Source organism: Zingiber officinale, chromosome 3B (genome assembly GCF_018446385.1).
Source record: "Zingiber officinale cultivar Zhangliang chromosome 3B, Zo_v1.1, whole genome shotgun sequence".
Lineage (NCBI taxonomy): Eukaryota > Viridiplantae > Streptophyta > Magnoliopsida > Zingiberales > Zingiberaceae > Zingiber > Zingiber officinale.
The window spans coordinates 125,978,247-125,993,355 of NC_055991.1; the positions used below are offsets into that span (position 1 = coordinate 125,978,247).

A 15,109-nucleotide genomic window follows, 5' to 3' on the forward strand; every position below is an offset into this window, starting at 1 on the left:
GAACTTAATAACTAAAATTCTGTTCCTACAACTCCATTCATTTCCTGTGTATGAATCTGTCCTTGGATTTTCAGATTTAGATTCAATGTCATTTCAGCCAAAATTTCCTAACTGTTAAGCCTTGGTAGTTAGCTTATTTAATAATAGATCAAGATGGCTTAACTCCATTCATTTCAGGCTTGAATAACCAAAAGTTTGGCACAAATCAGCACATTACCTGTGTCACAAAACTTTTCTGCATTTAAATCAGAATTCAGTTTCTTTTTCAGATATTCACTTCTTTTCTCTAAGCATCCTCTTCAACAATGGTACGAATTCAAGGCTCCACCTCTTGTTCTCCAATGGCACAAAAATTTCAGCTTGGATTTACTTTTTCTCACTGCATTAACAGTCCAAAATATCAAGCTGCAGTTTTGGTTCAATCTCCTTCAGTTTACAGCTTTATCTTCCCTATTTTGGTATCCAATTCCTTGCCTTAAATCTTGTAAACTCTGAGAAGAAGGACAACCATTTATCAAAACTAAATAGCAGCTGAATTTCAGATTTTCATGAATAAAGAACTTTGTACTCCATTCTGCATTACTGATTTTCAAATTTCCTTCAATGCTAGACTTTGTATCAATCTAACATGGTTAGCCACAAAAAATTTTCAATACTCCTTCCTCTTGTCTCAACAAACCTTTTACAATGCATATCCAAAGACCTTTCATTTTCCAGTAGCCCTGGCTCATCACAATTCTCATTCCAAATTGGCACAAAACTGCCATTTTTCTTGCAATTCTGCACCTTCTTTGTTTCTGCACCCTATGCATTCTATCATTCCAGCACCCTCCCCTTTTGATTTTCAATTGTTCTTGATACTAAATTTAGTTTCACTTCCCAACTTGAGAGCAATCATTGTCTTCTTTACTCTTCACATTCACCAAAATTCAACCTTTCAAGTACTATCAAATGTCTTGCCATTTCCAAATTCCAGTGATTGAATTAAATCTTTGTAGAAGTTATTGATGCTCAAGTTTCATTTGTTACTTCGTGTTTTAGCACTTCATCTGAGCTTAACTTATCCTTGAGATCATTACTAAATTCTTGATGCTCCATTCATTCCAAAGTTTCTGGATTTACAAGGCTTTTAACTCTTTCACAGCTTCTCACAGAATTCTGAAATTCAGGTTTGAACTCTTGATATCTTCATCTTATGCTACTGCTTACTCAATTCAAGCTTCAACAATTATCTCCATAAAGCTTCACAATCACTTAATCAAACAATAGCTTGATTTCCATCTTGTTTCAGCCAATAACACCACTTAGAAGGTTGCTGAAAATTCAGAATTTCAGCAAGTTGCTGCAACTTCAGAAAATTTGTAAAGAATGAGAATTTCAATTCATTCCAAAGGTTTCAAGGCTGATAACGAAAAGGTTGCACACTCCTGATACACACTCTTTTGAAATCCTGTAAACTCTATTCTGATTCCAACATTGTCCTTGTTGTTTAAAGTACCAATTGATGCCCTTTTCCTTCAAGTTTTCAAACTACAAATGAACTAAATTATGCTGTCCAGATTCTGTTCTGAAATCATGCTGTACTGCAATCATCCTTCCTTATTTACAGATGCCATGAAACAAGCATACCATTCATCTAAATCCTACATTCTGAATCTTGATACAAACTGATACAAAATTCCAGCACTGCACTTGAATCTCTGCAGATTTCCTCAGCTACTCAGTTTCCAGAATTCCAAGCTGATCATAATACTTCTTCTCACTCTCAAGTGTATCAATTACTGAAACAATGTAACACAGCCAAATTAATCCACAGAGCTTCTTTAATTTCTGCAGAACTCCATTTCAAAACTAAACACCTCCCCCACACTTACTCTTTTGTCCGTCTCGGCCAAAATAAAATCATCACATATCATCCAAGATAACCACATCCAAAGAAATAAAACATGAGAAAAGATCAAAGATATGATGATTTATAACAAGGAGAATAGCAAAAACAGGTGAGGGCAATGTGATAATGGAGTAAATTTCATAAAACATGACTCAATACTGCTCTAGAGGTATAAATCAGATTTGAAGCAAGTTCTAGAGTGAAATAAGCTACGAATGCATCACTTAAAATAGGCTCAAACCTCACTAGGTAAATAAAAGTTATCATACCATTACATCAATCAAGAATCCATCACTAGTATCAACCTCATGCAATCCTAGAGTTCAATCATGCCATAAAGTCTTTAAACATGATAATCAAATTTAACATTCCTTTTCAAATCCCTTAAAATGATACAAAGAAATGTCAAAAGAAGGAAGTACCATTTATTCCTAAAAAAAAAAACTAACAAACTCAAAGAAATGGTAACTATCATAAAACCTAAATTCCAAAACTATAACTATGCAAAAATAAAAATTACTAATGTAACTCAAAATTTATTTATGCAAGAAAATTCTAAATGAAACCGAAATTTTACCTAAACAAATAAGAAAACTACCTACACCTAAAATTTATTAATTTGCAAAGAAACAAAAGATAAAGTGAAACTCCCCTCTAAATCGGGTAGATAGCATCAACATGTTCCATTTCCTCCACCACCAAGCCCTTCACTTCTTCATGAAACTTTTTAAGCCTTTGTCCATTAACTTTAAAAACCCGACCAGTAGACAAATCCTGGATCTCAACCACTCCATAAAAAAAAACATTAGTAACACAATAAGGTCCTTCCCATCTAGATCTCAACTTACCTTTAATCAATTTGAGACGAGATCGATATAGAAGTACTTTGTCACCAATTTGAAACTCTTTCACTTCAATTTGTTTGTCATGAAATCTCTTGGCCTTTTCTTTGTAAATCCGTGAGTTCTCAAAGGCTTCCAATCTAATCTCTTCAAGTTCTTGAAGTTGCATTTTTTTTTTCTTCTCCAACCGTGTCACTATCAAGGTTGCATGCTTTAACCGCCCAATATGCCCTATGTTCAATCTCCACAGGCAAATGACATGCTTTTCCATACACAATCCTGTAAGGGGACATTCCAATAGGGGTTTTGAAAGCTGTCCTATATGCCCAAAGTGCATCTTCAAGTCTTTTGCTCCAATCTTTTCTATCCGGTCTCACAGTCTTTTCAAGAATTGATTTCACCTCCCTGTTAGACACTTCTGCTTGCCCATTTGTTTGCGGGTGATAGGATGTAGAAACTTTATGTGTAACCCCGTACTTATGTAGCAAAGCCTTCATGTGTCTGTTACAAAAATGAGACCCTTGATCACTTATGATCGCCCTGGGTACTCCAAACCTGCAAAATATGTGAGACCTGACAAAACTAACAACAACAGAAGAGTCATCAGTCCGAGTGGGAATGGCCTCCACCCATTTGGAAACATAATCAACTGCCAATAAAATGTAAACAAAACCGAAAGAGGCAGGAAATGGACCCATAAAGTCAATACCCCAAACATCAAAAATCTCACAAAATAATATGAATTGTTGAGGCATTTCATTTCTAAGTCCTATGTTCCCAGTTCGTTGACACCTATCACATGATCTATAAAAAGCATAGGCATCACGAAAAAGAGTAGGCCAATACAAACCACATTCTAATACTTTCCTAGCAGTTCTTTGTGGTCCAAAATGTCCTCCACACTCAAAAGAATGACAAAAAGTGAGTACAGACTGAAACTCAAAATCAGGTATGCATCTCCTAATGATCTGATCACTACAAAACTTCCACAAGTAAGGATCATCCCAAACATAGAATTTTGAATCACTTTTTAATTTATCTTTTTGAGCTTTTGAAAATTGTTTGGGATAAACATATGCAACTAAGAAATTCACTAGATCCGCATACCATGGAGACTCACCCTGCAGCTGTAGAAGCTGCTCATCCCTGAAATCATCATCAATGGCCGAATGGTCCAAGTCTCCTTCAATCCTGCTCAAGTGATCTGCAATCAAGTTCTCCTTCCCGCTCCTATCACGTATCTCTACGTCGAATTCTTGAAGCAGAAGCATCCATCTGATTAATCTAGGCTTTGCATCAGGCTTCTTGAGGAGATACTTCAAAGCTGCATGATCAGAAAAAATAATCACATGAGAACAAAGAAGATATGATCTGAACTTATCTAAAGCAAAAACAATAGAAAGAAGCTCTTTTTCTGTTGTTGTGTAGTTTGCTTGAGCTGAGTCCAAAGTCTTGGAAGCATAGCAAATAACATGGGGTGCTCCATCCACTCTCTGTGCTAGTACAGCTCCCACTGCATAATCTGAAGCGTCACACATCAACTCGAAAGGTAAGGACCAGTCTGGGGATCTGATAATAGGTGCTGAAGTAAGAGCCTCCTTCAATCTGTCAAAAGCTTCTCTGCACCTCTGATCGAAATCAAACAAAACATCCTTCTGAAGTAGCTGAGATAATGGTAGAGCAATCTTACTGAAGTCTCTAATAAATCTCCTGTAGAATCCTGCATGACCAAGAAAAGCTCGAACCTCCCGCACGCATGCAGGGTAAGATAAAGAAGATATAGCGCTAACTTTAGCAGGATCTACTACAATGCCCTTCCTAGAAACTATATGACCTAAAACAATGCCATGCTCTACCATAAAATGACACTTTTCAAAATTCAAAACCAAATCCGTGTCGATACATCTACTCAAAACTCTAGACAAGTTATCCAAACATGCATCAAAAGACGAGCCATAAACAGAAAAATCATCCATGAATACTTCCATGCAATGCTCTAATAAATCACCAAAAATACTCACCATGCATCGCTGAAAAGTACCTGGAGCATTGCACAAACCAAATGGCATCCTACGATACGCGAATGTCCCAAAAGGGCAAGTGAAGGTCGTCTTCTCCTGGTCCTCTGGGTCGATGCAAATCTGAAAATAACCAGTGTACCCATCAAGAAAACAATAATGGGATTTACCTGCCAGCCTCTCCAACATCTGATCAATAAAAGGAAGTGGATAATGATCCTTTCGGCTTGCTTGGTTCAGCTTCCTATTGTCCACGCATACTCTCCAAGAATTCTTCACTCTCGTGGGTACCAGTTCGTTCTCTTCATTAGCTACCACTGTCACCCCTGACTTCTTCGGAACCACGTGAATGGGACTAACCCATTTGCTGTCAGAAATCGGATAAATAATGCCTGCCTGTAAGAGTCTAGTCACCTCCTTCTTTACAACATCCAAAATCAATGGGTTTAGTCGTCTCTATGGCTGTCTCACTGGCCTCACATCCTCCTCTAAGTGAATCTTATGCATACAAATGGAAGGACTGATCCCAGGAATATCTGCCAAAGTCCATCCAATGGCCTTTTTATGCTGTCTCAGAATCTCTAACAATCGTTCCTCCTGATCAGATTCCAAATTCTGAGCTATGATGACAGGTAGCTGCTGATTTTCTCCCAAATATGCATATTTCGGATGTTGGGGCAATGGTTTCAACTCCTCTTGTGTCTGCTCCATAATAGGTGATCCTAGGGGTAATGCTGCTGAGCAATCCCCTACGCATTCACTTGAATTGACATCAGATTCCACATCTAAAACATCTTCCAATAATGCAACAAATTCATTCACTGTACCAAAATCAGAAACCTCTAAGTCTGAATCAACATCTGACAAGAATTCCATGCCATCCAACTCCTCTGAGATATCCACGCTAAGAATAGAATGATCCTCTCTAGGATGCTTCATAGCCTCAAAAATGCTGAATCTAACCACTGTGTCTCCTATCTCCATAGAAAGAGTTCCTGCATGCACATCAATCTTCGTTCTAGCAGTCTTCAAGAATGGACGTCCAAGAATAAGTGGGGCCCTATTCGCAAGCACATCTCCCTCCATATCTAAGATGTAAAAATCTGCAGGAAAAATTAACTCCCTCACTTTTACCAATACATCCTCAATCACTCCTGCTGGGTGTGCTTGACTACGGTTGGCCAACTGAATCACTACACCTGTAGGCTGCAAAGGTCCAATTCTTAATGACTGAAAAACTGATTTAGGCATCACATTAATAGAAGCTCCAAGATCTAACATTGCATCCTCAAAAATACAATCTCCTATAACACAAGGCACGGTGAAAACTCCTGGATCTTCACACTTCTGAGGAACTGGCTGAAGTAATGCTGAGACATTCTTTCCCATACTTATCAATTCATTCCCCTTTAATTTCTTTTTGTGCACACAAAGATCCTTGAGAAATTTGGCATATTTCGGAATTTGTTTGATCATGGTAAGCAAAGGCACATTCACTTCAACCTTGCTGAATAATTTCACCAATTCTTGATATTCTTTAGCCTTTTCTTCCTCCATCTCTTTCCTTGGTTGTACACTTCTTTGAGGGAAAGGTAATGGAATAGAATGCTCAACTCCTTGCTGGTTTAAATTTCTATCCAGATTCTGTCCAGAATTTTCTAGATTATCTGCTGAATTTTGAGCTGAATTTGAATCTGCTGTTGGAGTAAATTCCAAGCCGAAATCTGCTCCATCAATTTGATCAGAATCTGAAACTTCTGGTTGATTGAAATGTTGCTGATCAAATCCAGTAATCCCATTCTGTGCAGAATCTGGCTGCTCTGAATTTGCTGGAAAATTCTGGAAATTTTGTGAACTCGAAGCTGCAAATGGCCTGGAAATATTCTGCTGTGCTCCTGCTGTAAAATTCGGATTTGGGTCTAAAATTGTTTTACCACTTCGAAGAGTTAATGCACTCACATTTCCCTTAGGATTTGGAGTCGGTTGTGAAGGTAATTGCCCAGATCCTTGATTTTGCATCTGATTAATGTTGCTAGCAAGCTGCCCAATCTGCCTTTCAATGTTTTGCAATGCTGTATCAGTCCTCTGCTGATGTTGCTGCTGTTGCATCATTTGCTGTTGCTGTTGTAGCACTTGCTGCATCAAATCCTCAATTTTTGAGCTGCTAAAGTTCTGCTGAGGTTGCATTGATCTTGGGCTTGTAGAAGAAGGTAGTGCAAGCTGAGATTGGTGCTGATTCGCACTGCTTGGCTGCTGGAAATTCTGCACAGGTTGCTGAATTTGCTAGAAATGGTTTTGCTGATTCTGTGCATTCTGAAATTGTGGCTGAAATGCAACATTCGAATGCTGAAAATTCTGGAATGGTTGAAATTGTTGATTTTGGTTGAAGTTTTGCTGAAATTGTGGCTGCTGGAAGTGCTAATTTTGCTGAGAATGAACTACTGGATGGTTCTGGAAATAATGTTGATTCTGCTGATGCTGAAATGATGGCTGTCCAATCTGATTTTGTGTTGGCTGCTGATAAAATGTGTTCCCATACCTCAAATTAGGATGATCCCTCCATCCCGGATTATAAGTTGAAGAGTTGAGATCATACTTGTGTTGCTGAAATTGAGGTCTTGAAATGGCTGCAACGGATTCATCTTGATGTAGATTAGGACAATGATCCGAAGAGTGATCTTGGCTTGAACAAATTCCACACAACTTCATCATTGGTAAAGGAAAATTTGAAACATGACTTGAATTTTGCAACGCCATTTGCTTCACTAGAGAGGTCAATTCTTGCAAATTGTTTCTGATTTCTTGTTGCTCATTCGAAACCAAATGAGTTTCATTAACCACTCTAGTTCCAAGAGCTCTACTCCCGAATTGCTGTGAATTTTCCGCCATATTTGAAATTAGCTCTCTTGCTTGATTTGGAGTCTTATTCACCAAGGCGCCTCCAGCTGCTGCATCTATCATGCTCCTATCCATAGGAAGTAGGCCCTCATAGAAATATTGAACAAGAAGCTGATCACTAATCTGATGTTGTGGACAACTCGAACACAGCTTCTTGAATCTCTCCCAATAATCATAAAGAGTCTCTCCCACTACTTGCTGAATACCACAAATGCTCTTTCTGATAGTTGCAATCCTAGAAGCTGGGAAAAATTTCTCCAAAAATGCTTTCTTCATATCAATCCAACTAGTAATGTATCCAGCTGGAAGGCAATATAACCAGTCCTTTGCTGCTCCTGTCAAAGAGAATGGAAAGGCCCTCAACTTAATGTCTTCTTCTGAAATCCCCTGTGGTTTCATGGTAGAACAAACCACATGGAACTCATGTAGATGGCGGTTGGGATCCTCTCCTGATAACCCTTGAAATTTGGGAAGAAAATGAATAAGTCCTGATCTGAGTTCAAAATCTCCTGCCAAATCTGGATAAGTGATGCATGAGTACTTATAAGCCACATCTGGTGCGGCAAGCTCTTTCATAGTTCGATCCCCTTCTGTTAACTGATTATCCATCTCTGAAATTCTGCTCTCACAAGTTGCTGCTGACCTAGCTTGTCTCCTTAAAGCCCAAAAGGTTCTCTCAATCTCCGGGTCAAGTTCAAGTAATGTTGCAAAGGAAGACCTAGTCATGCAAGCCAATAAACAATCAAAATTTAGTAGTTATTCAATAAAATCAGAAAAATCAGCAAACTAAAGCTGAGAAAATTATTCACAATCCAAAACAAACAAACAATTCTAGCAAAGTTTAAAGTTCCCCGGCAACGGCGCCAAAATTTGATGAGCTCTCTAAATAGATGTCACAAATAAACTCCCAAATTAACAATATGATCGAAAACCCACAACTACACAAAGCAATGTTTTAGTATAAGGCCCGAGTTGAATTTCCGAGGATTATGCTAGAACGTGCTTATTTTGGATTAAGAACACACTTTTTGGGTTTTCTAGATATGAAATGGGGATTTGGTATTAAAATGCAGCAGAAAACAGAATTAAACTTGCTGACAAAAACCATTACCTACTGCAGAATTTACTTACACGTACTAAAATTCAAACACTTAACACTTACTTGCACTAAATAGAATTCAACCTCATTACTACAATCAAACCTTGTTTATTCTACACGTGCACAAAGCAAACTAGAACTCTAATTCTTAGCTATCAGAAATGGACACCAGACTAAACTTCCACATCAGCTAAACCTTCCTACTGGGACTGGATGCAGAAAGTTGACAAAACTTCACTCTTCATTTAACTAAATGCAGTAACCAGTAGTGCAGATAATAAACTCACTAACTAAACAGCTATCAATTAACTCTAACAGAATTCACAGTCACAAACGCAAGAAACAGAATTTCAGCAGTTTTTTGCTACACGAACAGAACTAATCAGCAACAAAAACAGAACTAAGCATATCAGATTCATGTAGCAAATGAAACTACAACTAAATCCAGACTATAAACTATCAGATTCAGAAACAAATCTGCAGGAATAAGAAAACCTAAGCTAGAAACAAACTGCAAAGAAAACTAAACATCCCTACACCCAAATCTCGGACCAAATTCATCTTCTCCTTGCCGTCACACAAGGATCCGCAGAGAACACTCCAACAGAGATCGGTCTGGAGTCCTCAAGCTTCAAAACGAACTCAGATTCACTTGTATCAGCTCACAAACTTCAGCGAGATCAGTTCTGAAATGGTTCTCTGCTGCGTTTTCTGGAAATGGCGTCGAGAGCTGACAAAGAAGCTGGGAACGTTGAAATGCTGTCGGAAATGGTTCAGAATCACTGGAGGACCACCGCCAATGATTCCGTGAAGGAATGGAATCCCAGATCAGAAGAACACCGCTGGTCTGAGCTGGAAATCGCGCCCCACAGCTACAGTACTTCGCCTGCAAAAATGCTCGCTGGAGAGGTGCTGAAGGTCGGAACCTGGTTGCTGGAAGCTGAGGAACTCCACGCCGATGAGGACAAGGTTGCTCGAAGATTTGGAAGAAGGAAGGGAGCTTCGTCCGCGCCGTCACGAAAACTGGCACGATGAACAGTAGCGCGAGCTCACTGTTCACCGTGCCAAAAATTGCCTTTTATACCTAGGTTTTGGTCCAGCTGGGGTTTGACTCGAATCCAAGCTCAATTGGGGTCTGTTAGGGCTTTGGGCTCCATTTGGTTGAGTGAACCATGCCTCCACTTGAATCATGAACCCATTAGTACCCTACAAGACCAAATTCACATAATGAAAAATAAATCATGCATAAGATGGAAAAACCTCATAAAGCTCATAAAAACCTTGTTTGGGGAAACATGATCAAAATTGGAATTAAACATGTGCAAATATATAAAGAATACCAAATATTAATCCAAAATTAATGTATCAATTCATAACCTATCAATGACCTAGGGGAGCTGCAGGAGAGGCAAGGAGGTGTGTGTGGCAGTGGCTCGGCTGGGACGAATAAGACCTGCTATAATGTTTTGTTATGTTTGACAGGAACCATTGTATTTATGTTACATTCCAGTATAACTCTATGACATTTCCGCTGCTTTAAGTTATAAGAAAGAATTTTTGAATATGTATGTATCCTGGAATGGTTAAGTAAGTAAGTAGCCCCGTCCCTTTGAGTAGCAGGGAGGGCGGGCGTTACACTAACTTCATCCATCAAGGGCTGGAAATCACGTTTCTTCTTCATAAAATTCCCTGACCCTATTTCGTGGCCCACGGCCTGGCAATCTTCTTTCCCCTCTCTCCCTGACATAAGGGAGCTCCATCAACAGCCAACTTTTCCTGCATACTCTAATAAATTGCTTGTCCATCGTTTCTTCATTCACAAATGGATATGTAGCGATCTTTTGTGCCTCTTTGGCTTAAGCCCCATTCAAAAGAAACTATGCTGATCCTTTGGTAAATTATGATCCTCTTCCCCTTGCTTTTTTACTAACTAAAAGACTTTCTGTTCTATGCAATGGGTGCTATATTTGAGGCTCTAGTTGAAAAAAGAATTAATTTATAAGAGGAGGCTATTCTAGCTAAAGAGCAAGAACTTCATATCGAGTGGGGCTTGCCCCCTGTTACCTCTATGGATGAAGCCCCCACCAACTAGGAAGCTGCTTCTAGTTCTGTGGCCATCTTTGAGGGAATGCTTGCAATTTTACCCCCCTCATCAGCCTCTATTCCTCCGCCAACACAAGAGGAAACACAAGAAGCTGCTCCCAAGAGAAAGCGTTCGGGGCGCAAATTGACTATGGCTCCCTCACCCAAAAGACGAGTACCTTCTACCTCTAAAGATGCGACTCACGGGGATGTTCAAGCTGCCTCCCCTGAGCCTACATTATCAACATTATATCCTTTTCTTACCTCACACTCTACTCGACCTCAGGGGGACGCCTTAATACCTAGAACCACTTTGGAGTCTGAGTTTGTTATTGTTGGTGCAATCGATCTCTAGGATTTTGATGTTTGACAATGTACCTAAGTCTAGTCAGTTTGACCAAGAGTTGATTCAAACAAGACTTGATGTTTGAAGAGAGAAGTCTAGTCAGGACTAGATGACTAGCAAAAGTAAGTCCTAACCGAAAGATAAGTAGATGAGAAGTCTACTAAGTGAAGTTAGACCCTAGTGAGTGAAGTTAGGTAGTGGAAGTTCTGGTGAGTGAAGTCAGACCCTAGTGAGTAAAGTTAGGTAGTGGAAGTCCTGGTGAGTGAAGCCAGACCCTAGTAAGTGAAACTAGGTGGTGGAAGTCATGGTGAGTGAAGTCGGGCCCTAGTGAGTGAAGCTAGGTGGTGGAAGTCCTGGAGAGTGAAGCTAGGCAATGGAAGTCTCAGTGAGTGAAGCTGGGCAACTCTAGGGGGAGGTAACCCTAGGTTATATGTGATCGACTGGTTTTCGATCAACCGTACGTGGCCGATCGGACCAGCAAATCTTGAAATTTGTTGACACTATTTTAATTTACTATTTTATCTATTTGTACTAACTCAGTGTTGCAGGGAAGTCCAGATAACCAGATATTTGGCGAGAAGTCCAGCTATGTCAACGGGCCGACCGAATAGCTGGCATGAATTCTAGGCGGGTCGACGGGCTGACTGGATGTCTGGTAAACTGGTAAGTTAAGGAAAATCACTGGAGGAGAGCGACCAAGTGAGGATGCATCCAAGTTGAAGGGACAGTAGGCGTCAGTCCAATTTAGGTCTATTTGGGATTCCTAAGCTGAGACCTTGACTAGTTCCTGGTCTTGGGAGGACATGAATTAATTAGTACTCTTTAATTATAATTATGCTAACACTTGTCTTGTAGGTTTATTGAACTAACATTATTTTGTAGGATAAAAGAGGAAAATTTGTTGGTTGCTACTCGGAAAACCTAGAGGTTCCACTGTACAAAATTTTTGTACAAAGGTCTGAACCTTTTCCTACCTACCATGTGTTCTTTTAAATTAAATTTTGGATCGCCTGCGGAACTTAACACGTTTGATCCAAAACTTAATCTATTTGTTCTTTTAGGTTTTGACTTGGATCTCCTGCGGAACTTAACACGTTCGACCCAAATCGCCTTAAGTTATTAATTCTATTAAATATTAATTTTCATAATTGGTTCCCAGTACTGACGTGGCGAGGCACATGACCTTCTTGGATATGAGAGCAACCACCACCGACTAGACAAAACCTTTTATAGAAATCTAATATTTAATTTCCTAAAATAACTTTAGGTTAACCGAAAAGAACAATCAAATCACAAGGAAAAAATAAAACAAAAGAACACAACTTCGAAAAATATATTCGAAATACTAGAATCGTAAGCCTCTTGTATTTGGTATTATTTCCATAAATAACTAGTATGATGCGGAAAAGGAAAAACTACTAGTTATACCTTCTAGAAAGACCTCTTGATCTTCTACCGTATTCCTCTTCTAACCTCGGACGTTGTGTGGGCAACGATCTACCAAGATGAGAAACCACCAACCACCTTCTTCTCCTCCTAGCTAGGTTCGGCCACAACAAGGAAGCTTCACCAAGGAAGAAAATCAAAACACCAACCAAGCTCCAAGAGATGCTAGCTTCCTCTCCTTCTTCTTCTTCTTCTCCAAGTAGTATCCAACCACCACAAGAGCTCCAAGCAAGAGATAAGTTTCAGCCACCACAAAGAGGAAGAAAAGTAGAAGATGGCCGGCCAAAATAACTTTCTTCAAGCATGAAGAATTTCGGCCACCACCAATGCTCCAAGGGATGCTAGAGACGAGACTTGCTTTCTCTCCTTCTTCTCCTTCCTTAATCCGGCCACCAACAAAAGCTCCACCAAGAAGATAGGTTTCGGCCATCAAGAGGAGAGGAGAGAAAGGGAAGGGCCGGCCACCATACCAAGGAAAAAAGAGGGAGAAAAATAATAGAGGTTATCACCATGAAGGCACCCTCACCCCTTCTTTTATATTCCTTGGCCTAGGCAAATTAGGAAATTTAATTACAATAAAATTTCCTTAATTTTCCTTGACATGAATTAATTTGAAGTATTAAATAAAACTTCCTTTTTATCCATGTATTGGCCGGCCACAATCAATAGAGAAAAATTAGGAGAATTTCAATCAACAAATTAAAACTTCCTAATTTATCTCCGGAAATTTTAAAATTAAAATTTCTCTTCAAAAATCCTTTCATGGTTAATAAAAGAAATTTCTATAATTTTATTTTTCAATATGTGAATAATTCTACAAAGAGAAAATAAAATATCTTTCCAATCTACAAATAAGGAAAGAGATCTAATCTCTTTCTTTAATCTTTTGTAGATCCTTTTAAGAGAGATATTTTAATTTTAATTTTCTCCAATAAATTATATCTTTCACATAAGAAAAATTAAAATTAAAATTCTTTTTATTTTATTATGGCCGGCCCCCTCTAGCTTGGGTTCAAGCTTAGGGCCGGCCACCTCATTAACCATGCTTAGGCCGACCCTAACTTGATCCAAGCTAGCTTGGCCGACCCCCTTTAGGTGGGTATAGAAGGTGGGTATAGGTGGGTATAGTACTCTATAATTAAGAGGCTACGATAGGGACCGAGAGGAGGAATTGATTTTGGTCTCCCGATAAAATTAAGCATCCCGTGTTCGCCCCGAACACACAACTTAATTTTATCAATAATAATTCATTCCACTAGAGAACTATTATTGAACTACCGCACCAATCCCAAATTACATTTTTGGGCTCCTTCTTATTATGAGTGCGTTAATCTCCCTGTGTTTAAGATATCGAATGTCCACTAATTAAGTGAGTTATTGACAACTCATTTAATTAATATCTTAGTCCAAGAGTAGTACCACTCAACCTTATTATCATGTCGGACTAAGTCCACCTGCAGGATTTAACATGACAATCCTTATGAGCTCCTCTTGAGGACATTATCAACCTAGTATCTCTAGGACACAGTTTCCTTCTATAATCAACAACACACACTATAAGTGATACCATTTCCCAACTTATCGGGCTTATTGATTTATCGAACTAAATCTCACCCATTGATAAATTAAAGAAATAAATATCAAATATATGTGCTTGTTATTATATTAGGATTAAGAGCACACACTTCCATAATAACCGAGGTTTTTGTTTCTTTATAAAGTCAGTATAAAAGAAACGACCTCAAATGGTCCTACTCAATATACTCTGAGTGTACTAGTGTAATTATACAGTCAAGATAAACTGATACCTAATTACACTACGACCTTCTAATGGTTTGTTCCTTTCCATTTTGGTCGTGAGCTACTGTTTATAATTTATAAGGTACTGATAACATGATCTTCTGTGTGTGACACCACACACCATGTTATCTACAATATAAATTAATTGAGCAAATACATTTATCATAAATGTAGACATTTGACCAATGTGATTCTTATTTCTAGATAAATGTTTATACTAAAAGCTAGGCTTTTAGTATACACTCTAACAATCTTCCACTTATACTAAAAGACTAAGCTGTTATATCTGCTGCCATACATCTGATTCCTAACCCTTCAACATGTCCATCAAAAGCTCTTGCCTTAAGGACCTCGGTGGGAGGATCTAGGGGTCATCACCGGATGCAATCTAGGCGGCAACAACTTCTCCTCGTTTATACGATTTCTCGTATTGGGTGGTACTTGCGCTCTATTATGTTTACTTGCCTTATAGACTTATGGTTTCTTCGAGTTTGCTACTGCACCAACATTATTACAATAAATTGTAATAATCTTTGGACAAACCAGAAATCATATCTAAGTCTATCTTGAGGTTATTAAGTCATTCATCTTTTATGGTTACCTCAAAGGCTTGCCATATACTAAGCTTCTATGATAGAGACCAGAAAAACACCTATGCTTATCACTCTTCCATAGTTATGACTTTAC

The 15,109-nt window shown here is 38.8% G+C and overlaps 1 protein-coding gene across 1 annotated transcript; it reads right to left on the bottom strand.

Moving 5' to 3' along the window:
- Positions 1-5,204: 5,204 nt before the first annotated feature.
- LOC122055204 lies at positions 5,205-9,376 on the bottom strand. The gene is made up of 2 exons (XM_042616580.1): positions 7,173-9,376; positions 5,205-7,034 (listed from the first exon to the last, which is right to left on the bottom strand). Exons 1-2 carry the CDS (start codon positions 8,373-8,375, stop codon positions 5,208-5,210), a joined length of 3,030 nt encoding a protein of 1,009 aa, XP_042472514.1. The 5' UTR covers positions 8,376-9,376; the 3' UTR covers positions 5,205-5,207.
- Between the last annotated feature and the right edge of the window lie 5,733 nt (positions 9,377-15,109).